Here is a 24184-nt window from a genome sequence, read left to right on the forward strand (position 1 = left end):
ACGATCCTAGTCAGAGTAGGATTCTTTAGAGGCAATGTATCAAGTTTTTGTGCAGTGTTTTATAATTTACGAACCAAAAAAGACAACATTTCTATAAGTATATCCAAGGTTATGAATTCTTAAACATTAAATGAAAATATAGTGCTTAAAATCTTGACATGCCAACCAGGGCTATCTGGTTGCACTAAACTGAGGTAAATCCAAAAGTTGAGGCTGACCATGACGGAGTGTGGGTCAGATACAGGGACCAGCATTGGACTGCTAAAAAATACCTTGGAAGCAGTGTTGATAGGACTAAACTGTGAGAAGGAAAGGGTGATGCGTTGTTGTCTAAGCAAAAGCTTTACGGCAATGCTTCAACAGCAAGCTGCACAAAGTCAGATATGCATTGAAACCTGGAGGTGATGCATCAGACAGTCAGTGGCGAGGTGTCCATGGTCCTAGTAGCAGCTTCAATGCATCGACATCGAGGGCGACAGTCACCAATGGTGTGTTCCCAGCCCACGCAGCAACAGCAATGCTTTGGGGTACAGGGTGATGCACTGATTCCGATTGGCACAAGGGAGTCGATACATGGGTTATGTTTGTTGCAGCACTTTATTCCCACTTCCAAGAGTCCAGGGCTGCATTGGCACCACTTGACAGGGCAAGATTTGCAGCAAGCAAAGTCCAGGCTCTGTTGTAGGTTGATGGGAAGTCTTTGATATCCCTGAGAATTAAAACAGTGGGCAAGTCAGCATGCGCTAGGAGTCTATCGGTATTACGGAAGGGGACGCACAAGCATCTGCAGCACCTTCTGTAATTACAAAGTGCCCCGGGAATGGGAAAGCAAGTGCAAACGCCTGTTGGACTCCCTGGGCACTTATGTAAAATGGCCTCAGGTGTCCTAAGTACGTCCCAGAACCCTGCCATATGTGGCACCTGCTGGCCTTAATAGTCAGGCCAGCCTTCTGCAGGGCCTGAGGCACTTCCTGCAGGTGAAGAGGTGGCCTTTCCAGCTGCTACTGAAGACAGCTATGTCATCCAACAAGGCAGCACTGAAGTCCTTCTTATCAGCCAAAACCTGTTTCGTCAGTCTCTGGAAGGTTGCAGGGGCACTCTTTAAACAAAATGCCATCACTCTAAATTTGTAATGGCCTTATGGAGTGTAGAAGGCTTATTTCTCCTTGGATTCTTCAGTTAGGGCAATCTGCCAGTACCCTGAACTAAGATTAAAGAAACTCAGTCACTGGGAAGACCCTCCCTAAACTACCAAATAGCTCATCAGGCCGGGGGATAGTCTGAATTGAGCAGAATCTGAGTTTGGGTGTAATGCCCAGTAGGGCAGCTTTTGGTATCAGCACCACAGTGCTGGACCATGGGCTACTGAAGGATTCAATTACCCCCAACCCAAGCATTTTAGAAACCTCATCATTGTCAGACAACCTATAGATTTATTTTCTTGACAGGGAGGCTGTCTCATGTGTCCACATCATAAATAAACAGACAGGTAATCCCAGGAGTAAGGGAAAGAGGGAGGAGAACTGCTCCAGTACATAGTGACATTCCAACTGCTATTCTGAAGTTAGGATAGAGGAAAGGTTCTTTGGAGAGGATGTGGCATAATGACCTGAGCTACAGATTTTGGAGCGAGTGAAGCCTTTTTGAAATCTTGGCATTGGCATCAACATCCTGTGATTCTGGGCAAATCACTAAATCTCCCTGTGCCTACAATTCAGCATCCTGAGACTCTCACAGGTGATTTGCCAAGCCTTACAAATCCTAGATTGATTGGATTGACCTTCCACTGACCCGCCCTTCTCTTTAGAGGTTATCATCTTCCTCTCCTTTATCTGTGCACCAGTGACATGGGAACCTAAGGGCTCTCAATGTATTGTTTGAGATGGTTGATATGGAGCACCCTCTGGGGTGCCTGGGGGTCTTGAGGTCCACCAGGCAGGTGGACTCCCCCTTTCTCTCAAAAAACTCATAGGGCCAAGTCTAATGGTCTTTGAGGGTACAGAGCTCCAAGGGTCCCATCCCCATATTTCCTACCCAGGCTGAAATTGCACAGGCCTAGCCACTTGTTCATGCCACTGCTTCATTATTTCCTTGCTGGTATCCAAGTTGTCAGAAGCTTGCTTCCTTACCTTTGCCATCCGGCCAGCATGTAGCTAACTTCATTGTGGGGAGATTTCCATGGAGCTTGCTCCTACTCCTTCTTCACCAGACTGAGAGGTCTCCTTACAGGATGACCATACAAAAACTCAAAGGGTCTAAATCCCCTCCTGCGGTACCTCTCTGTAAGCAAAAAGATGGTCTAGCAAGATAAAGTCCCACTTATGCCTTAAGGCCTTAGGCAGGCCCTTGATTAAGTAATTGAGGGTCTTGTTGAATCTTTCAACAAGCCCATTGGTTTGTGGATGGTAGTAGGGTAGAACACTTGTAAGTTACTTAACACTCCTTCCACAATGACTGCATATAGGCAGACATGAATTTGAAAGCAAGAGTGTGTCCTTGCACCAATATAGTTTAATCTATACACGGCGGACATATCCATGGCTCACAACAACACTAACCTAATCCCTCCAAAAATTAACAAAACTAATATCACAATATTGCAGTACACGGATGACATAGTTTTGTTAGACAATTCAAAAATAGGACTACAGAAGCATTAGACTCTCTGCACCAATACAACATAGCAACAAAATGATAGCAAAATCCTCCAAAACAAAGGTTTTATCCTTCAGAAGGAGACAAGAACACTTAAGTAGCAACTGGTCTCTGGGTCCCTTTTAAAATTCAGGAGTCAAATCCTACAACTACTTGGGTACATGGTTCTCTGCAAATGGCGCATTTAAAGCACACAAGTGCCACCTAAAGGATAAGGCGGTATCAATAACAACTAGACTCAGTAAATTACATACAGCCCTTGAAAGTCCCACCTCCGCCCCAATCAGAAAAGTGCTCAGGGCCGTCTTACTATCTGCATTCACTTATGGCAGTAAGGCCTTCCCAGGCCAACTCATTAAAACTTTCGAAAAAGTACACCTAAAAGTCTATAAAAGAATGTTCAAATTGCCGTATTAAAATAGGGCATCGCATGAACCAGTATGGGGTCTTTTCTAAAGTACTCCTACAGATGCATTAGAGCGATGCCAGGCACCCTGAAATTTATTTTGCAAACTATAATAAAAAACAATAATAATCTGTTGTCCACCTACCTAACAATGCCGGCAGCCCCCATTCTCATCGACTTGAACACCACACTACTTACGCATACTGCAGTAAAAAGCATATTGAAAAAACAGATTAAATCTCTCTTGAAGTCTGCAGACCTAAAAAAATATTAAGCCCACCTTGCCACTATGGGCCCTGGCGCTATCATACAATAACAACAGCCAAGTTGGTCTTCAAGCTCAATCATATCTCAATTGTACAATTGGAGAACCCTGCCTGACACTGTTAGACCTGGCACCATTGGCGTGGGTCTCCCTTCCATTTTTGTTGCTGTTGCCTCATGTGTTTTGCTGGTATTGGCTGCTCAGAGCACTGTGCCACTGCCAATCAGTGCCACAGTGCAAGTGCCCCCTGTACAAAGTGTATACATTAATTGGATTCCATGATTGGCTTATTTGGTTAACTGTGAGACTCCAGTAAAGTGCACCATGAGTGCCAGGGCTTCGAAATCCAAATGCTGCTGGTGGGCTTGCAGCACTGGTTGTGCCACCCACAGAAGCGGCATGGTAAAATGTGTCTAAGGTCTGCCATTGCAGAACCTGCGTGCAGTCTGGTACTGACTGTAGGAGAGTAGGGTCTGCTATCCTATGGTCACCCCAAATTTATGCTTTTTGCTTCACTGGTTTATGACTTAATGTGGCTGTGGGCCTGCTAATCAGACCCACAGCCTGCTGTTCTCTCTCTAAATTACAGCCAATGCACCCTAGGTGCATTACGAATTGGAACGGGTTCACCTTATTAGCCCCTGTAACAGTGTACCCTAGGTACCCAGGGCATAGGTGTTTCCAAGGCCTACCAGGGGCTGTAGCATGTATTGTGCCACCCCTGGCCTGGCCTCCATATTTGACACAACTGGCTGATCACTCAGCTGGGGTAAGTTGGTGTAATCACCTCTTACTTAGATATAGTATCCCTATATCTAACCTTAAAACTGGACACATATGTTCCTATCAGCCACTCCTATGGAAAGCCTCTTCAAACCTGGAGGCAGAGTGCTAGGAAATATGTGAGATGGTGCTCTAGCATGAGCTGAGCCTGTCTGCAGCTGTCGGGAACCACTCGCTAAGCTGTTCCGGGATATTGCCATTCCATATACTCTTAAGTACATTATAATCCTCGCGGTTATATGCTAACTTTGGTTTGGCTTTATCAAAACATGTTGAGTAAGGTGTCATACGATTTGGAATACTATCCCCTCGACAGTTCTGTCGACGGGGATATCATTCCACCTTTCTAGAGGGACATGACATGTGTGTAGCCTTAACCCGGGTTAAAGTTAACCAGAGCCTCAGCATCACAAAATGGATGCTGCCACCACAGACACAAGTCTGACCTCCTGCTGCTGGGAGTCCTTCCAGCGAGGGAGGCTTGGACAAAGGATTTCCTGCCTTGGGAGGTGCGAGCACCACCCCAGACAGGATTTTGTGTATTAGGTAGGACAGGGCTGAATAGATTGAGACATGCCCGGGGCACACAAGGTGTTCCTGTGCATAAGCCAGTCCAAACCGGTCCGGGGACTTTCCAGACCCAAGCATGGCGAGGAGCTGGACAAAGGAAAGGGGGTGTAACCGCCCCCCTTCCTGGTCCCAACCAGAGGAGGGACCTAGCAAGTGATCCACCCCTCAGATTGGGAATAAGAGTGGGAGCAGTGCCAGAGCACCTCATATCATCCTGAATCAACTTGAAACTAAGAAGAAGACTGGACTTCGACATTCTGCTGCACAGAAGACTGAAGAGCATCTCCCTTGTGGCCTAGGAGTGGCCACCCTGTGAACACAGGTACCAACCAGCGAATCGACGTCTGCTTTGCCACCGACTCCTGCCAAAGCCCGAGCCAAGAGTCTGACAAGACCCAGACTCCCAGACTTCACACAGCCCGATCCACAGTCCCTGCAAAGAAGGGACCCGTGGAGGACGTAGGACCGGACATCTTGGAAGACATCCGAAGAGCTGACTGCGCAGCATCAGAGGCACCCTCAACATTGTGCTTTGGGGACTGAGAACCCCCACCACTGAGCAACCCTTGCACCAAAGATCAGCCCCCAGCATCTCCACAATATGCGTGGGGCCTTTTTGCATTGTGCAACTTGATGCACCATCCCGGCCACTAGCCACGTGGTCAGCGGCCATCTTGGCAACGAAACCGAAGAACTATACTGCGCGTCTGGTTGCTCCGGACTTGCCCTCGCTCCTGTAAAAGGGAGCACCCGCTCTGACCTTGCTGGTCGGAGTGGTAAGCCTTTTTCAACTCCTGCGTGGCTTGCATTAGCCAAGGCCTGTTTGCTCTGATCAAGTTGCCGACACTGCCATCATTGAGAAGCCTGCGTGGGACAGCTCTTGACCGACTCCTGGACGTCCTCAACTCCAGGTGTCCACGTGGCTGCAGAGAGAAGCTACACCTCAACGCCTGTTTGCACTCAACATCGCCTGGCTCCAATCTGGTTCCACGGTAGTCACTGGCTAGTGACTTTGAACATTGTCCCCTCTGCTTTCAGGTCTTCAAATCTTCAGATCCACCCTTGGATCCACCGATACTCTTCACCTCGAGCCGCCTGCAGCATCTTCAGCTCCAAGCACCATCGACCAGCGTGACTAAACCCGACACTACTTCGACCCTATGCACCCGCTTCCTGTGGGTGAGGTAACTCAGCAACGCTGGTGTTCCCACACTGGTACACACCTTTAGGGCCTGTGTCTCAAGTTTCAGCTTTCTAGGTCACTCGGAAGATTCCTAACGAACTAACTTTCTAACTTTTATGCACCATAGACTTTGTATTGGTGAGTGCGTGCACTTTAAACACTGCACCCGAGTCCCGCGGGCCTTTCCCGACTTAGTCACTGCTAGTCCCGATCAGCTCCAGTGATTCCCAAGGCCCTAGGCCTGTTTCCCTATAGATTGGTATCTCTTATACCACTTTCTTAGTATATGGTTTAGGTGGCTCCTAGGGCTCATCCATATTATGGAACTTTTGTGTATTTTAAACTGTGTTTTGTTTAACGCTTGTGCTTCTGTGCTCATAAAGAGTTCAGGGGATATTTGTAGTTAATCAATATATATATATTTTCAATATATATCTGTGTGGTGTCCTTTCATTTGGTATTCAAGGGGGTTGTGTATGGTAATACAGCTGGCTTCACATACCTTTCAGAGTTTAGCCTAAGACTGCTTTGTCCACGTTACCACTAGGATAACTGGTCTATAAGGTTGACTTACAACCGATCATCATAAGGGTTGTTTGGACTGATACAAGGTGGTTCCAGAATTGGAAACATCATATATCAGGCGAACGTCTCACACTGTCATGCTGGCTGGGCAAGTGCACCTACTTGCCAGCCCCTAAACCTTCCCTTAACTTCAAATTAGTCACCCCTATGGTAGGCCCAATGGCTGGGTGCATTGTAAGCATAAGGTGGGACAAGCCCTGATGTGTGTGGCATGTCCTAATAGTGAATTACAGCCATTTTTGTTTTTCACTATTGTGAGGCTCCCTGTTCTTATAGGCCAGAATGGGCTGCTGGAATTGTTACATCATACATTCTGAACAGACTCAGGGAAGATGGTTGAAAGTCACGTTTAGTATGCCTGAACTCACAATAATAAAATCCTTCTTTTAGTAAAGTTTATTTTAATATTCTGTGTTTGCAAATACCACTTTTAGAAAGCTGGTATTTGCTTACCTAACCATTTCAACCATCCTCTGCGAGGATGTGTAACTGCTACCTGGTTTCTGTGTGTGACAGGGCTGGGGTATACCAGGAGACAGGCTGGGGCTGCCAGGTGGTGAATAGAGAGATTATACCAGGATGGGTGGGAGGAGTGCCCCTTGATTCTGAATAGGGCTGTGCTCTGCCACCACAATGCTGTATCCACCTCCTGTGGAGCATCTGATGTCTCTGCCCTGCACACTGAAAGAAGAAGCCAGAGTCTCCAAAACAAAGTGCTCCAAAACTGGGTGAAACTAGGCTCAGGCCCCCTTGCCCGCAAGAACAAAAGATAGAATAGGAGCCCTGCTCCTAAGAAATCAGATCCTGCTTGAACCACGAAAAACCTCTGCCCGATTAGAAGGACCTGGAAAAGCTGAAGGGGGAGTACTGACCCTGACCTGGGGGATTGGCCTGCAGTGGATGCCTTGCTGAGAAAGGAGAGGAAAAGACTTAAAGAGACTTTGCAGAACTTGTGCTTCATACTAATCTCCAAGGGCTTGTGGGTGAGCTTGCCCCCTGAAGAGAGTGCCAGGATTATTGGACTCCTCCTTCCTTTGCCGACTGTTGCTGAAATTTGCCTTCCTCCTCGCTGGAGCCGCGATCCCCACTGCACCACATACATGGCTGCCCCCGCATCGTGTGAACACGCTCGACTTCGAGCCATTCCTTGCACGTCCGGCTGGGCCGCCCGAACTCTGCCTCACTTTGCGCCCTTCTACGAGCTGCACTGCTCGCCTCCCCGCCCCCCACCGCTGGAGCTAACCGGAGTGCGTCCCCGAGTCGCGGAAGGCCCGTACGCATGAAGCGTACCAGCCGCCCTGCCTCGCACTCCTGAGCACTGGGGCCACGCCGCACCAATAGAGCTGGCCGTACGCCTCGTACGGGCTGCCTCGTGCCGCGCCTACCCGCATTGAATCAGCCGATAAGAACCGAAGGTACGGCTTGAACGCCGCGAATGCCACGCTGAGCCGTGCAAAGTCAGAGATGCATCAAAACCTGTAGAAATTTGAAAATGTCTTAATAAAAATCTTAAATTAAGAAAAACCTATAGGCAATGCATTGTGCAGACCATGGTACAGTGTTAAAAGTCCTCGCTGCAGTGATAGTCATCAATGCAGAATTTGGGGTCCTTGCAGCGGCAGCATTGCGTCTAGGGTGGCAGTCATTGATGCAGTGTTTACGGCCCTCGCAGCAGTTGGGATATGTCAGCCCCAAGGGACATATGCCTGTTTCGATACAGAAAGCAACATCCAGGTGCTGTTGCAGGTTGATGTGATGTATTTGATGTCTTAGAGACTTACAACAGGGGCAAGCCAGCAGGCCCTTGGAGTCACTCTGGATTCAAGTAAGATGAGTCCAGTCTTTCCTCAGCTGGGCAGAGGATAGCAGCCAGGAGGGAAGCACAGCAAAGCACAGCAGAAAAGCAGTTCTTCCACAGCAGCATTCCAGCAGAGAGGCAGTCCCAGTAGTAACACACTAGTCCTTCCTCCTGGCAGAGTTCTTCACTGGTCCAGCAGTGAACTGATTTGATGGTGTCAGAGCCCCAGTTGTGCCTTTGAAGTGGGACAACTTCAAAGAAGGGCTTTGAAGTTCACAGATGTCTTCCCTCCCAGCTCTAGATCCAGACTCACTAGAGGGGGGTATGCAGCCCTTTTGTGTGGGAAAAGGATGCAGCCTAATCAGGTGTTTGTATCAAGTCCTCCCTCTCATCCTGTCCAGGATGGCCCATTACGATTCAGATGGCTACTTAGTCATACCTAAGCTCCCCTTGTGTGTGGCTCTTTAGAGGGAATGCACAAAGTCTATCTGTCACCCACCCAGATGTGTATTGGAGACAGGCTGCAGGCATGCCGGGCTAAAAGCAAAAAATGCCAACTTTCAAAAAGTGGTATTTCTAAAAGGGTAATGGCAAATTAGTCTTTACCAGTAAAGGGTATTTATCATTACCATTCCAGTGATATGAAACATGACAGACCTACTCCTTTTCAATCAGTAATTATAGCTTATAATGTTTAGCAAGGAAATCCCAATGCTAAATTATGAGCGAGGTAGGTATTTGGGGCTTTTCATTACGTTTTGATTACACAGCTCTCTGCCCTATGGGCTACCTAGGACTACCTTAGGGGTGACCTATATGTAATACAATGTCTGTTTAAGGCTTCCCAAAAGGTTTTAAATGCCAATTCGACACATCAGTGAGTCCCGGCGCTAAAGCGGACAGTAGTGCATTGATGGATAGCTAAAAGTCAAGCCATCTGGCCTTTAGTCTTCCCTGAAGAGCCAGGTTTTAACCATTTTCCTGAAGAGGGTCTCTGTTTTTATGGTGCGGAAGTTACTAGGCAAGAAGTTCCACAGATTCGCTGCACCAAGTGTAAAAGATCTGCCCCCATTTGAGCCTTCTTGAAACGAGGAATGCACAGTAAATTTAGCGAATTAGACCTCAAGGATCTAGGCTGCTTATATCCATGTAGTCTGTGTTTTAGGTAGCTGGAACATTTGCCATGCATGGCTCGGAATGCCGATGCAAGGCCTTAAATTAAATTCTTTTGGCCACTGTGAGCCAATGAAGCGCTTTTAGATGCGGTGAGACTGATCAGTCTCGCAGTCGCATTTTGCACCATCTGCAGGTGCCTAATCAGGTACATAGGCTGACCCAGGTAAAACCTGTTATCATACTCCAGCCTGTATGTCACTAAGGCATGTACTATGTTTTCCGACACTCCTCAGGCAGCAGATGCAGAAATGTTTTCAAATTTCTCAGTTTACAGAAGCAGGTAGCTGCCACCTGACCTATCTGAGCAGAAAATGAAAGGTCAGCCTCTCACTTCACGCCCAGGTTTTCTCTTCAATCTTCCGGGGACGGTGGGGGACCCATTTCTTTAGGCCACCAGAGATCAGGAGCAGGGGGTGGCTCTTTCCTGAATAATAGCACCTCTCTCTTTCCTGCGTTGAGCTTTAGTTTGTCTTTCAGGCACCCAGTGAAACTCTGAAAGGCGACCTTGGTCTGTTTTTTGAAAGTGAAGACCAACTGGGTGTCATCCACATAGGAGATCGCTTTTACCCCTCAGTTGACTATCAGGGTAAACAATGGAGCCAGGTACAGATTTAACAGGAGAGGGCTCAGTGCTGACCCCTGGGAGACTTCACACCAGAGCTGTTTTGGCTTAGACATAAATGGTTGGAGTGCAACCTTCAATGTGCAATTATCCAGGTAGGATTTCAACCAGGCCAGAACGGTGCCTCCAATGCCCATTTCTTGCAGTCGCTCAGACAGCAAGGTGTGGTGGAGGTGGCAAATGCCACAGACAGATCCAGGAGCACATCGTGGATACCCCTGAATCTGCCGCCTGACTCACCCGCCCTTGCTGCCTTGAGTACCAGTAGCTAGTTGTTGCTTGCATCTCAACTACCAGGATCCGCTCCATCTCAGCTAACTACACGCCCCACTCCGGCAGTCTGGAATAGCCTGATTGAATCCATGGAGACCCAGCCCGGATCCGCTCCTAATCAGGTTGTGGAGTTATTTCAGAGCATTTCTATAGATGATCTTGGCGGACTCACAGTAGCCTGACCTCCACTGCCGTTCCAACTTAAAGTGTTACTTGTCTGGGTGGCACAATCAGTGCAGCAGAACCACTAGTAGCATTTAATTTATATGCCATTGGCACATGTAGTGCACGCTGCTTAGGTCTCATAAATATATCAAATATGCCAATTGTGCATAGGGCAATCAAACCATAATTAGGGGAGAGAGTGCATGCTCTTTAGGTCTGGTTGGCAATGATAAGGTACTCACAGTCCTAGGGCCAACAAAAATAATTCATCAAAATTGGGGGCAAGGAGGCAAAAAGTTAAGGGGAAAAGCATCCCGAGGCTGATTGGTCTAACACTTGTGTTGAAAACAAGCTACTGCCATGTCGTAAATATTTAATTTACTATCATAATTTCTATGCAGGTAAGTACTTAATCAATAATAACTCAATCGGAAAGAAGGAGAGTCCGTGGTGTTAGAGTTCTTAGGGGTTTTATTCCTTAAAAAGGAATGGTCATGACTTGGCTATCATGTTCCCGCAACCACACAGGGTCCAGGAAGGGATAGAAGAGTACGCACCACATTTTATTGACAGTACATAGCTTATATACTTAATTCATTGTCATGAAAAACATATGGTAGGCGTAACAGCTGAGAGAAAACAAGATAACAGCATCCACGTGTTAGCAATACGTAATCAGAAGGCGTGAACTAGGTGTGAATTAGAGGTGTGTGCTAGAAACGTCACCAAATAGGTGTCACAGAAGGGGTGGCACTAACAGAAATGTCGCAATGTCAGCAGAAATCGGAAGCTTGGATGCGCGCGCAGCTGCATGACGTGTGGTTGACGTGAAACGGGAGGGTGCAGGAAACTTGACATTTACACTGACGGAAAGAGACAGAAGTCTGGCATGTCAGATCAACTTGTACTTCTATCATATCTGATATCTGATGTTTGGGAACCATACTATCTGGAGGGAAAGGTCTCTGGGGCAGAAGCTATTCTATACTGACTGTGAGTGCGTGTATAAGCGCCTGAGTGTCTGCATGAGAAGCGTGGGGGCATGGGCCTTCCATGGGAGCATGGTAACAGAGGCTATGAATTACTTGCACGGAGACAGGTTGGCCCTTTGCTCTGCAGATGAGGGGGATGTTTACTGAAGCTAGTAGGCAGGAATGTATTTTCGAGGAGCGGAACAGATAACTCGAAGGTTATAGTCAGTCTTGGCAGGCAGCAGGCTGAGCTGAGCACGGTGGGCCGCGCTGGAAGTAAGTCAGAGTTCACGGGTACAGAGGCAGCCTGGGCTGAGGTTTTCAGAGTCAGAAGCCAGAAAAATGGCTCGATGGCAGAGATTCAGGGCCTACTTTGCCAGAGCTGAAAAACGTGTAAGGTACACTATAAAAAGACGTTGGCATAGCATACTTAGGAACGGACTATTCAACCCATTCAGAGTGGGTCTGAAAGAGGACATGTTAACGTTGGACGCAAATGTATTTGCGTCTTCGTAGCTGGCACAGGAGGGAAGTTACATGCACTTTAAGCTGGTACATGGAGTCGGTGGGGTACACGCTAGGGAACACAATCTTGACCATAAAATTTATATTTCCTCATTCCCTCCTTGTTCCCTACGGACCCTTCATGATATATCGATCCTCATGAATCGATCAGTTTGTTCTTGTAACATCATTTGCTCTTCTTTCTTTCTTTCACGTTTTGAGAGTAAACTGGAATGTTCAATGCATGATGTGGCACACAGTCCACAAATCGCTGGCCCACACTGTAGGCACAGGCAGCAACTGAATACTAGGACTAGGCCAATGCCTAGGAAGGATAGGATCTTCCATCCCCAAGCGGTTAACGTTGTCCAGAACCAACCGGACCAAGTCCAGGTGCCTGGATTTTGATGTATCAGATTTGCAATTTTATGAAGACGTGTAATAGCTTGATATACAGATGGTGCGTTTTGTGGAATGAAAATACAGCAACTTGACCCGATGACCTTACAGGCTCCACCTCTATCTGCCAAGATGACGTCAATAACAAGACGATTCTGAAGAACAACAACCCGCATGGCGGACTGCTCTTCTGTTAAGTTACCTAAGGCGGAGGCAGTTTCATTCACTACTGCTTCAAGGGTTCTAGTTAATCTGCGTATTAGTTTACTATTTTGGACGGGACCCAAAAAGAAAAAGAATCCTTTATTAAAATCGGTGTATTGTTCCCATGCTGTTTCTGTATAGTCGACAAGTGAGATATCTCTTCTGAGTCTATTCTTTGCTAGATTTGTATTTCTGTGATAGTCAGGAGGAGCTAGAAAAACAGGTGGCAGAAGGAATGCAATGTAACAGGTACCATCCCAATCTGGAGGTAAGCGTATGTATGCGGTATGACCACAAACAAAGTAGGAATGACGGGTAGCTCTAAAAGAAGACTTGCCTTGATCACTGAATTCGACCACAATAGTACATTTACTATGGCCTAAGTGTACTGAACCTTTCTTGCTGACACATAATTCACCAGTGACTGGTAGTACTGACATAGCGGGCAAAACTGGAGCAGGTTCGGATTCAACTGTAAGGATCATAAGGTTAATTGTGTAATTACCTAATCCATAAACTTCGTTTTCTAGATCAGTTCCTATTCTAATGGGGAGTCCCTTCTTGTCAGGATAACAGGCATTAAGCAGAACTAAGTTCAAGTTTCCCCAAACCCAGCTGCCTTTGAAAACAGCAATATCGGGATCTACGGAATTTATTATTCTAAACAGGCACCACAGGAACCGTTGTGAGTGAACGGGTACGGAAAGAGGGGCAGAACTCCCTTGTGTTTCTGGTAGGGAGGGAGTCGGCCACATATCCAGCAATTTGTAGCATTGTTAGTCTGATGGGAATGATGTAACATACTAATGAATGTGTTGTTGCGCAGCGCAAGTCTGTAAGAAAGTTCATGTGGAGGTAGCTTACTAAAAGAATGTTCAGCAGAAACATTATAAGCAGATTGTTCACGCTTGAAAATAGGGTAATAGATGGGGAGCAGTATACTCGCAATGATTATCAGAACACTTAGAAAAAACATAATTAATAATGTCACCATACAGTGACTACGTAGTGATTTACAATATGTACGTTTCTTTAATTGTCTTTCTCTCTCTCTATCTCGATCTAGGGGATACATGTCAGAAACTATTTAACCGATTCACCTAGGGGAGGACTTAAACAATTAAACTGTCTGACTTGCTAGATCGGAGCTTAAGTTTGTACTCCTCTTGGGGAGTTTTCTCTCGTTCGGAAGTTTTAAAGTCACTAGTTTTGATACAGTCTTTGGTGGGGGTGGACGAGCCTGGATCTGGTTTCAGTTCATTATATTTTTTGATATGGCTCGTGTGGACCCACCCCTTTCTGCCTTCCAGTTTCACTGCGGTCCTCGTTGTAAGAAGGACGGTCTTTGGCTCCTTCCAGCGGGGCTCCAGCGGACTCTTCCTGTCAAAGTTCCGTACTAAAACTGTATCACCAGGACGGACATCATGTGGCTTTACATCAGTGTTGTCGGGGAAAGCTGCGGCAACCTGTGAACGACATGATTGGAGTGCAGACATCAAGGAGGCAAGGTAATCTGTCAACATATTACAATCAACATCAGTGATCTTCTTCGGAATGGGCGTCCCCCACATATTCGGTGGTCTACCAAAGACCACTTCGTACGGGGATAGTCCTGATCTCGAGTGGGCAACCATCCTCATGTAGAACAGTGCCACGGGCAGGGCGACTATCCAGTCGACCCCTTTCTCTTTACATATTTTTGCAAGGCGTGTCTTTAATGTCTGGTTATGCCTTTCTACAAGGCCTGCGGCTTCGGGATGTCGGACACAATGGAATCTCCACTGGTATCCTAGCAATAGGGAAACCTGTTTCATGAGCTCGGATGAGAATGGCTGACCGTTATCTGAGTACACGACACGGGGCAAGCCGTACCGTGGGAAAAATTCATGAACCAACTGCTTGGCAGTGGTCGGAGCAGTATAATCTGGGACTGGGTATGCTTCGGTCCAACGGGACAGTGCACAAACAATTACGAGGACATATTTGAATCCTCGACAACGGTCCATCTGGATATAATCCATCTGGAGGACTTCAAAAGGGTGATCGGGAGGATGAAATCCACCTTGCTCTACAGGGACGCTTTTACCTGGATTGAACTGACAACAGATCATGCAAGTACGCACTTTCTGTTTTGCTGCTGCTCGTAAGTGTTTATTGCTCCAAAGATTTTGTAAACTGTCTAGCATTGCTTTTTCTCCTAGGTGTGCTGGACTATGTGCTGTATTAACCATGACTTGAACCATAGAGTCAGGGAGAAACCATGTAGATTTTCCCTTCGTCATCCAACCTTGTTCTGTTTGAATCCCTCCTAGTTCAGTCCATTTCTTTATTTCATCTGGAGTAGCATGTGCCTGAATATCGATTACATCTAGTGTGGGATCCCTGACTGTCATACAATTTGTCGGTCCTATTGTCTTTGTCATGTCAGTTGTCTGAGTGTGAGTCAATGCTGTATGTTTTGCTGTCTGGTCTGCCAGGTCGTTACCCTGGGAAACAGAATCTGTAACTTTAGTATGTGCTTTACACTTCATGACGGATATGCCTGAAGGCAGATGTATTGCTTCTAACAGTGCTTGAATGAGGGGACCATGTTGGATCTTGGCACCATGAGAGGTCAGAAAACCTTGTTCTTGCCATAACATGCCGAAGTCGTGTACAACTCCGAACGCATAACGGGAATCAGTGTATATGTTGACATTTCTGTTTTTGGCTAGAATACAGGCTCGGGTCAGAGCAATAAGCTCTGCTGCTTGAGCGGACAGCGTGTCAATACGATGTGTTTCTTTTACTTCGGTTTCAGTGGTCACTGCATACGCGGCCACTAATTCTCCTGTACTTGTTCTCATACATGAACCATCCACATAAAGTGTCAGGTCTGGATTTGTCAGTGAAACATCTGTTAAGTCTCGTCGGGGCTTTGTTACTGCATTAATGATTTCTATACAATCATGCGGGGCTGGATCTGTCATAATTGTAGGTAACAGTGTTGCGGGGTTCAGAATGCTGCAACGTCTGATTTCTATGTGAGGCTGGAATAGCGTCAATTCATAACCTGTCAGTCGTGCTATAGTCAAGTGTTGAGTCTGGGTTCTGTTTAAAAGAACCTCTACAGAATGTGGAACTTGTACTGTTAACTGATGCCCTAGGACAATTGAATCACTCTGTCTGATTGCTAATGCTGTTGCTGCTACAGACTTTAAGCACGCAGGGAGTGCCTGCGCTACTGAATCCAATGTACTTGAAAAATAGGCGCAAGGCTTATATGAACCTGCTTGATCTTGGGTGAGGACAGACAATGCTGTACCATCACGTTCTGTAACGAAAAGTGTAAACGGCTTGCTGTAACATGGTGTTGTTAAAACTGGTGCTTGACATAATGCTTTCTTTAGTTCCTCAAAGGCTTGTGTATGTTCCTGAGTCCAAGGGAGGACAATCGAAGTTGCTGCCTCCTGTGTCGTTAACTGGATGAGTGGTTTAGCTAGAAATGCATATTGAGGAATCCATTGTCTGCAGTACGAGGTGAGGCCTATGAAGGCCCGCACTTCCTTTTGTGTCTGGGGTCGTGGCATATTTACAATTAACTGAATGCGATCGGGAGTGAGCTGTCTCCCCACTTTGGACAGCAAGTGACCCAAGTATACAACTTGCTGACCACAGAATTGTAGCTTCGAAGGAGACACCTTGTGTCCCTTGTCTGCCAGAAAATGTAAGACTGTCAGTGATGCTTGTTCACATTCGGGCTCACTTCGTGCGGTGATCAGCAGATCATCGACGTATTGCAGTAAAGCAGTGTTAACTGGCATTTGAATACAATCTAGTTGTCTTTTCAGTGCTTGACTATAGATGCTGGGGCTTTCTGTGAATCCTTGAGGTGCGCGTGAAAATTTGAAACTTCGTCCATTTAAACTGAATCCGAAGAGATATTGGCTCTCTGGATCAATAGGTACACTAAAGAAGGCGTTCTTGAGGTCAATTACAGTAAAGAACGTTGCTTCTGAATCAATAACAGTCAATAGAGAAGAGATATCGGGGACCACAGGGTATTGTGGTACAATACATTTATTCAGCTCTCGAAGATCAATCACCAGCCGATATACTGGCGGTGCATTGGGATCAGTACGTTTAAGAATTGGAATGATAGGTGAATTACAGATATTGGAGTCGGTCTCTACGACCACTCCTTGGGCAATGAGCTCTTCAATGATTTTCAGTAAAGCCACTACAGCATCGGGTGGTAACTTGTATTGTCTGATTCGTGGTAGAACTACTCCTGTCTTGAGTGTAACACGGTATGGTGTAATATGCATACAACCTACATCAGTTGGGCCTGTTGCCCACAAGTGATCTGGTACATTTTTCAATCTGACATCGAATTCTCGCAAAACATAATGACCCTTGAAATCCCGCAGAAAAAGTCTAACTCCCTCCGGGGAACAGCATATTATAGCTCCTAGAGCTTTCAATGTTTTAATTCCTAACAGATTTTCTGGACATGATTTCGTAAGTAACAAGTCTGTAACACGTGATAATGGACCCACAGCCAGGGGAACTGGTTCTGATACTTCATTTATAATGGGCTGTCCTGAAAAACCAAGGGAAACATTCTGTGAGCCTGAGAGGGGTGCCCCTGGGACTTCGTCATGACTGATTGTAGTGCGGCTTGCCCCTGTGTCAATTAAAAACTTTCTATCTTTTCCCAATACTTGACTGTGTACATAAGGACCTTCTTGATCTACAGGAATTTCAATAAGAGGCAAGCCAAATTCCCTCTCTAGGCTGTTTCATGTATATCGCTGATAATCGGGGTAAGCAGATTGGGCATACTGGTACATTTGTTGGGAAACTTGCTGAGTCGCGGCAAGAGGCTGTGGCTGAGATACCGCTACTGTCTGTGCTGTATGGGATGAAGCATGCATAGGCTGTGTGTTCTCTGAGGTCTGTACATTCTGTGGAGTCTGTTGCTGGACCTGATCTTGTCTTGGTGGATGCGGTCTCTCTTTCGTTTTACCTGTTGCTATATTGTGTTTCAGAACTGGGCATTCATGTACGTAGTGACCTGGTTGCTTGCAATAATTGCACGTCCCTTTAACAGGACCTGCGGAATGATTTGTCTGATTCGTACCTTTCCTATTTCCGTCGGTATGTACCGACTGGGCTACTAACATTTTCATTTTTGTGTCTTTCATACGTTTTTGTTCCTGATCTTGTTCTTCTCTAATTCTATTCTGATGGTATTGTAACATTTGTAACATCTGTGATGGCGTATTTGCTTGCCATGTACTCTCGACCTTGTATACACGGTTTTTAACTGCTGACAGGGAATTCTCGACTAGCTTTGATACAAAAAGATGCGGGTACGATTCGCTACTTGGTTTAAGACCACTATTAATGATAAAACATTTCTCGAATCTTGAATAAAAATCACTAGTATCTTCGTCGGGTTTCTGTTTACATGCTGAGATTGCATCCTAGTCTTCTTTTCTAGTTGCTAGTAATCTTGGCAGAACCTGTACTATTAAACCTGGTAATGCTTTGGTTTTGTCCCCGAGGCCTACCCCTGGGACACGTTTGCTCTCTTCGTCTTCTATTTCTGCCCATACAATCTTTTTGTCTCCCACCTCCCATTCCTTTTCCTTGAGTTTCTCGTATATGCCCGTAGGCAGCAGTACCTTTAACATTTTCATGATATCTTCATATGTGTAATCCCCCATCAGTAACATGTCTTTAAGCTCTCTGTGGAAACCTGCAGGGTCTTTATCATGGCTCGGTACTAGTTTCTTCATTTCTAACAGTTCTAACTTAGTCAGTGGCGTGTGTACATACACGCGTTTCAAGAGATGATCCTCACCCATAACTGGGTGTACTTCTCGTAAGGGGTTCTGACTTTCAATGCCACTCAGGCATTCCATACGATACATTTTTCTTTCTGGGGGTGGAGCGGGAACATATTCAGAGCTTGCAAAAGTGTCATATCTATGTCGTTGTTCTAGAATTATCTGTATTAACTTGGTACTTAGACCTCTCCATCTATCCATGAGTAGTGCTTCTAGAGTTTCGTGTAAGGGACCTGGATCGGAATGTTTATTTCTGTATTTCGTGAGGAGGTGCTGCATCATGTATACACCTGCTAATTTCTGCTCGTCTGGGGAGAGGTTCAGGAATGTCTGTGCTACGGTGTCATCATTATACATATCCGGATTTTCAGCCCATAATATAGCTGACCGGGCTAATTCCTGTTCATCCATTGAATTTAGTATGTGGTACCCCACTCGGTCTCGGAGTCTTTTATCAGTCTCCTGGAACTGGTGTTCAGAAGAATTCGGGTTGGTTAAGGCAGAGAGGAAAACTTTCTTGCTTTCCGGACGGGTACCTTTCCTAAGGTAAGTTCCCTTACCTACATACGCTATAGTATCTGTAGTCTTTTCTGATTCTTCAAGTTCTTCCTCCTCCTCGGAGGAGGCCCTTTCTTTCTCTTTTTCGTGCATTTCTATCACTGCTTTTCTTATTTTCTTGTACATACTGGCTATGCAAGCCCCCTTATCATGTTTTCCTTCGGATATATTTTGACCCCACTTGTTTAGTGCATCTAACTCGCTCTGATCTGTCCCAGGCCTATCTCTTTCTCTTATTAGGCAATTTATGAAAAAACATAGTATCTGTGCTTGAATGTCAACTTTCTGACGCTCCATGGCATCCTTAACACTGTCAGGGTCTTTACCAGTCTGAATAAACTTATATATTCTATCTAGGCGCTCCTTCATCCCTGCAAATAACAGCAGGAAATCAGTAGCAGATCTTAACCGTAATGAGGCCATCATCATTCTGTCGTTTTTGCCGGGTACTGGATCATATCTGCAAACTGAAAGTTTTTCTTTGAGTATGTCAAGACGGGGTGACTTGAACGTGAGAGGACTCTGCATATCCCTAAGGTTTACTCTGTGTGTCAATGGTGGGGTGTGAAAACCCCCCGTCGCACCTCCTGAAACGGAAGCTTGGGCATTATCTCTCTGAGGAGTCTGTATCTGAACTTGAATTTGTCCATTGGTAGCGTCAGGTAGACGTGGTTTCGGTAGATCTATTTTAACTGCGGGAAGTGGTGGAGGTGGAGGAATCTGTTGTGGTACTGGCGGAATATGATCTTGGGGCGGGTTACCACCCCCATCCCTGTCGTTAGGCAGGGTGCGGACAGGCAGATTGGTGTAAGCGGGTGCTACATCCTCTAGATAGGAATTCAGGAATATGTCTTTAGTGGTCCTGTGATTTACTTTAGTTGGCACTAATGGTGGCGGTAGATTTTTCGGTATTTCTGAAATGGCCTCAGGCGAACCCTCGGCCGCAAGATACATGCCGTTTACGAGGTTATTTCGTGCACGGTCTACTTGCTCTGTTTTTACTCGGATCCCTTCGGTAACTAATTCGTTTTCTTGGGCTTTATCTGATTCTCTAAGTCTGTCTTCTCTACGTAGTGCTTTTTCAGCACGCTTATGTGATTCCTTACGCCAAAACTCTATGGCGTCCTTCTGAGATTGTCTGGCTTTCTTTTTCCATAGTGCTTCCTCTACCTTCATGATGCACTCAGCATCCCATGTTCCAGTAACTGGCCATCTGTGTCTCTCGTCTAGATGTTTTGTATAATCGGCCCATAAATCTAGATACAATATGGCATCTAAGCCATGCTTGTGGTACATGAAGTTTCCTGGAGTGTCCCTAGGGGGAATAGGGATTTCTTCCTCCAGTATCCCTTTCCTAGTTCCTATCTGCTTTAACTTGTTGAAGAACGGCATCTTGTTTCTACTTAGTACTGAAAGCTCGATCTTACCTACTTAATACTGAATACAGCTATTTATACAAGAACGCACAATAATGCACATTAAAAACAGTCACACTCATACCACGACATTAATCACATGAAAAACATTTAAAACATATATCACTACCCCTTTATACTGATGTACTGCTAAACAGCACAGATACACTGTCTAAAAACAGTGCAGACCTTGAAATAACGGAAGTACTGCTAACAGCACAGATACACTGTCTAAAAACAGTGCAGACCGGACTTGTGTACCCAAACCCGTCTTGATACGACCCAGCAATGGTACTCACCGGGAAGCACGGAAATCGGAAGGCCTCGGAAAACTCGACTGGACTGGACTCGGCTCAACTTCGGAAAACTTCGGAAAACTTCGGAAAACTGGTGGGCCTCTTGACACCTCGGACCTTGCTTCTTTCGGCTAGGCTCTGGTCGGGATCCTCCGCACTCCTCACCGCCTCGTCTGGGTACTGATCGCAGTCTTCATCACCTCCGTGGGCCAGAGGGAGATGCAGGAAATCCTGCCGGTACGCGTAGTTTCCGTCTAGCTGATGGCAGGGTACAGAGCTTGCAATGCACCAACCGGCGCGTGAGGTGGGGGAGGGGTCCCTGTTCGGGCGCCAAAATGTCGTAAATATTTAATTTACTATCATAATTTCTATGCAGGTAAGTACTTAATCAATAATAACTCAATCGGAAAGAAGGAGGCAGAGTCCGTGGTGTTAGAGTTCTTAGGGGTTTTATTCCTTAAAAAGGAATGGTCATGACTTGGCTATCATGTTCCCGCAACCACACAGGGTCCAGGAAGGGATAGAAGAGTGCGCACCACATTTTATTGACAGTACATAGCTTATATACTTAATTCATTGTCATGAAAAACATATGGTAGGCGTAACAGCTGAGAGAAAACAAGATAACAGCATCCACGTGTTAGCAATACGTAATCAGAAGGCGTGAACTAGGCGTGAATTAGAGGTGTGTGCTAGAAACGTCACCAAATAGGTGTCACAGAAGGGGTGGCACTAACAGAAATGTCGCAATGTCAGCAGAAATCGGAAGCTTGGATGCGCGCGCAGCTGCATGACGTGTGGTTGACGTGAAACGGGAGGGTGCAGGAAACTTGACATTTACACTGACGGAAAGAGACAGAAGTCTGGCATGTCAGATCAACTTGTACTTCTATCATATCTGATATCTGATGTTTGGGAACCATACTATCTGGAGGGAAAGGTCTCTGGGGCAGAAGCTATTCTATACTGACTGTGAGTGCGTGTATAAGCGCCTGAGTGTCTGCATGAGAAGCGTGGGGGCATGGGCCTTCCATGGGAGCATGGTAACAGAGGCTATGAATTACTTGCACGGAGACAGGTTGGCCCTTTGCTCTGCAGATGAGGGGGATGTTTACTGAAGCTAGTAGGCAGGAATGTATTTTCGAGGAGCGGAACAGATAACTCGAAGGTTATAGTCAGTCTTGGCAGGCAGCAGGCTGAGCTGAGCACGGTGGGCCGCGCTGGAAGTAAGTCAGAGTTCACGGGTACAGAGGCAGCCTGGGCTGAGGTTTTCAGAGTCAGAAGCCAGAAAAATGGCTCGATGGCAGAGATTCAGGGCCTACTTTGCCAGAGCTGAAAAACGTGTAAGGTACACTATAAAAAGACGTTGGCATAGCATACTTAGGAACGGACTATTCAACCCATTCAGGGTGGGTCTGAAAGAGGACATGTTAACGTTGGACGCAAATGTATTTGCGTCTTCGTAGCTGGCACAGGAGGGAAGTTACATGCACTTTAAGCTGGTACATGGAGTCGGTGGGGTACACGCTAGGGAACACAATCTTGACCATAAAATTTATATTTCCTCAGCCAAACTATCACCCTGCAGGTTATGATAGGTAATTGAAAATGATCATCCTGCCGGTCATGATTGGAAAGCATTGGCCTCTAGCATTCTTAAAAGGGACAGTTGTGTTTTGTGCTAGGTGTACTATTTACTTTGCAACACCACTTAATTTTATTTTGTGTTACTTGTCCTATTTTGAGTAGTATTTCTCAGCCAATTGCATTGCTATTGTACTATCTTCTCTAACTGGATTGAAATATAAACATTAAATGTAGCTGTTAAAGTATGTTTTCATTTATTGATTGGGTTAAAAATATGAGAAACTATCTCTATATTTGTATGTTCCGGTATCTTGCACATGCTCAGAAATATCCTGCCTTTGATGAATATGAGAAGAAATCCCCTGGTGAAGAACTAGTTTTATAATAATGTGGCAAATGTTGTATGCAGCAAGGAATCTCTTTCAAGCAAGGACATGTAAATGCACCAGTCAAATATGTTGTTTGATCTGTTCTTATATTTCATAAATTCCATTGAGAACAGCACAGTTCTTTTAATCCTCAGATGCATGACTTCCCTTGCCTTTCTGTTAAAATCAGCACAAAAATCTCCCTTGAAATAACTCAGGGTCTGTAACTCCCCTGAATTAGGTGCATCATCTATAGTCACGTAAGTTGTCCTCAAGCCTCTTTTTTCAGAACTAAAGCAATGATTCAAATGAATAAATCATAAATCTCTTTATGTAATTTGCATAAACTCTCTTGTACGTATCCTGAAATCTCTCTTTTCTATATCCAGCATAGCTACTCTACCATCAGTGAATGGCTCTGGACCAACTACTGCCACCATGGCTGCTTTCAAGTCTAATTCCTTTACTGATCCACTCACAGAAGACGACACCCTGACAGTGGGCACACCGCTTTACATTGGTATTTTAACTACATTCCCTGATGGAGACAAATTTACATTAAGGGCAGAGAGGTGCGTAGCTGCCCCTAGCAACAACCCAGCTGATCCCGGTGTTGAACTCATTGCAGGCGGGTGAGTGACCATTTCTCAATACTGATCTACCTGTCTTCTTCTTCTTCAATAACATATTCACCGCCTGTGCCCATTGCAATATGGGAACTACAGTAAGATTGCAATAACCTGAGTTTCAGCAGTGACTGTTCTGGATTAAATAAAAGAGGAAAAATGTTGAACAAGTGATTAAAGGAGAAATACAATGACAGTAAAAGGAAGGCAAGTGCAACTAATGCAAGTATGTAAATATTAACCAAGAACGATGAGTTTTATAATGGAAGTAGAAAGCATGAACTTAGGGGAAAGTGTGACTGAGTGAGATAATATTGCTGATATACATGATGGTGACTTCATGAGGGTAAATCATCCATTTGTGTGAGGGCAGGACACAGCCTATACAAATGTAAAGTGTGAACACCCCTCTCTCTCCCAGTCCAGGAAGGCTATCAGTATGCAGATGTGAACCTGTCACACCCACCCCTTCCCGTGTAAGGGCTGTCCAGAAACTATGCACAAAAGTGCCGCTGTCACTCTGCCCTAGATGGGGATTGGAGTCAGATTGCAAAAAGACTAGTTGTAAGCACAGAGAAATGCCCACTTTCTAAAAGTGGCATTTCCAAAATAGTAATGTTAAATCTAACTAACCCATTAAGCAGGATTTCTCACTACCATTCTAAACATACCAAACATGACAACATCACTCTTTTCATATCAAGAATTACCACATTAGCATATATAAGGAAATTCCCAATGCTTGCATTTGATAGGAATAGGCCTCACAGTAGTGAGAAACAAAGTAGGCTGTTTGCCACTACTAGGACATGTCACACAATAAGGCAGCATGTCCTAGGTTTAACTGAAAAAAAAAAGTTATTTCACGCTTGCACACTGGAATCAACTATGAATTAAACTATTGTTGCGTGCTCTAGGGTGTACTCTCCGTCATAGGGTAC

At 45.6% G+C, this 24184-nt stretch overlaps 1 protein-coding gene across 1 annotated transcript in view; it reads left to right on the top strand.

Moving 5' to 3' along the window:
* Positions 1–24184, top strand: part of LOC147725086 (uncharacterized) — a 449247-nt gene that overhangs the window by 345206 nt on the left and 79857 nt on the right. Inside the window, exon 5 of the mRNA XM_086918165.1 lies at positions 23007–23249. Coding sequence (XP_086774291.1) covers positions 23007–23249 — 243 coding nt within the window. The remainder of the gene's footprint in view (positions 1–23006; positions 23250–24184) is intronic.

This window comes from Lissotriton vulgaris, chromosome 4_1 (assembly GCF_964263255.1).
Source record: "Lissotriton vulgaris chromosome 4_1, aLisVul1.2, whole genome shotgun sequence".
Lineage (NCBI taxonomy): Eukaryota > Metazoa > Chordata > Amphibia > Caudata > Salamandridae > Lissotriton > Lissotriton vulgaris.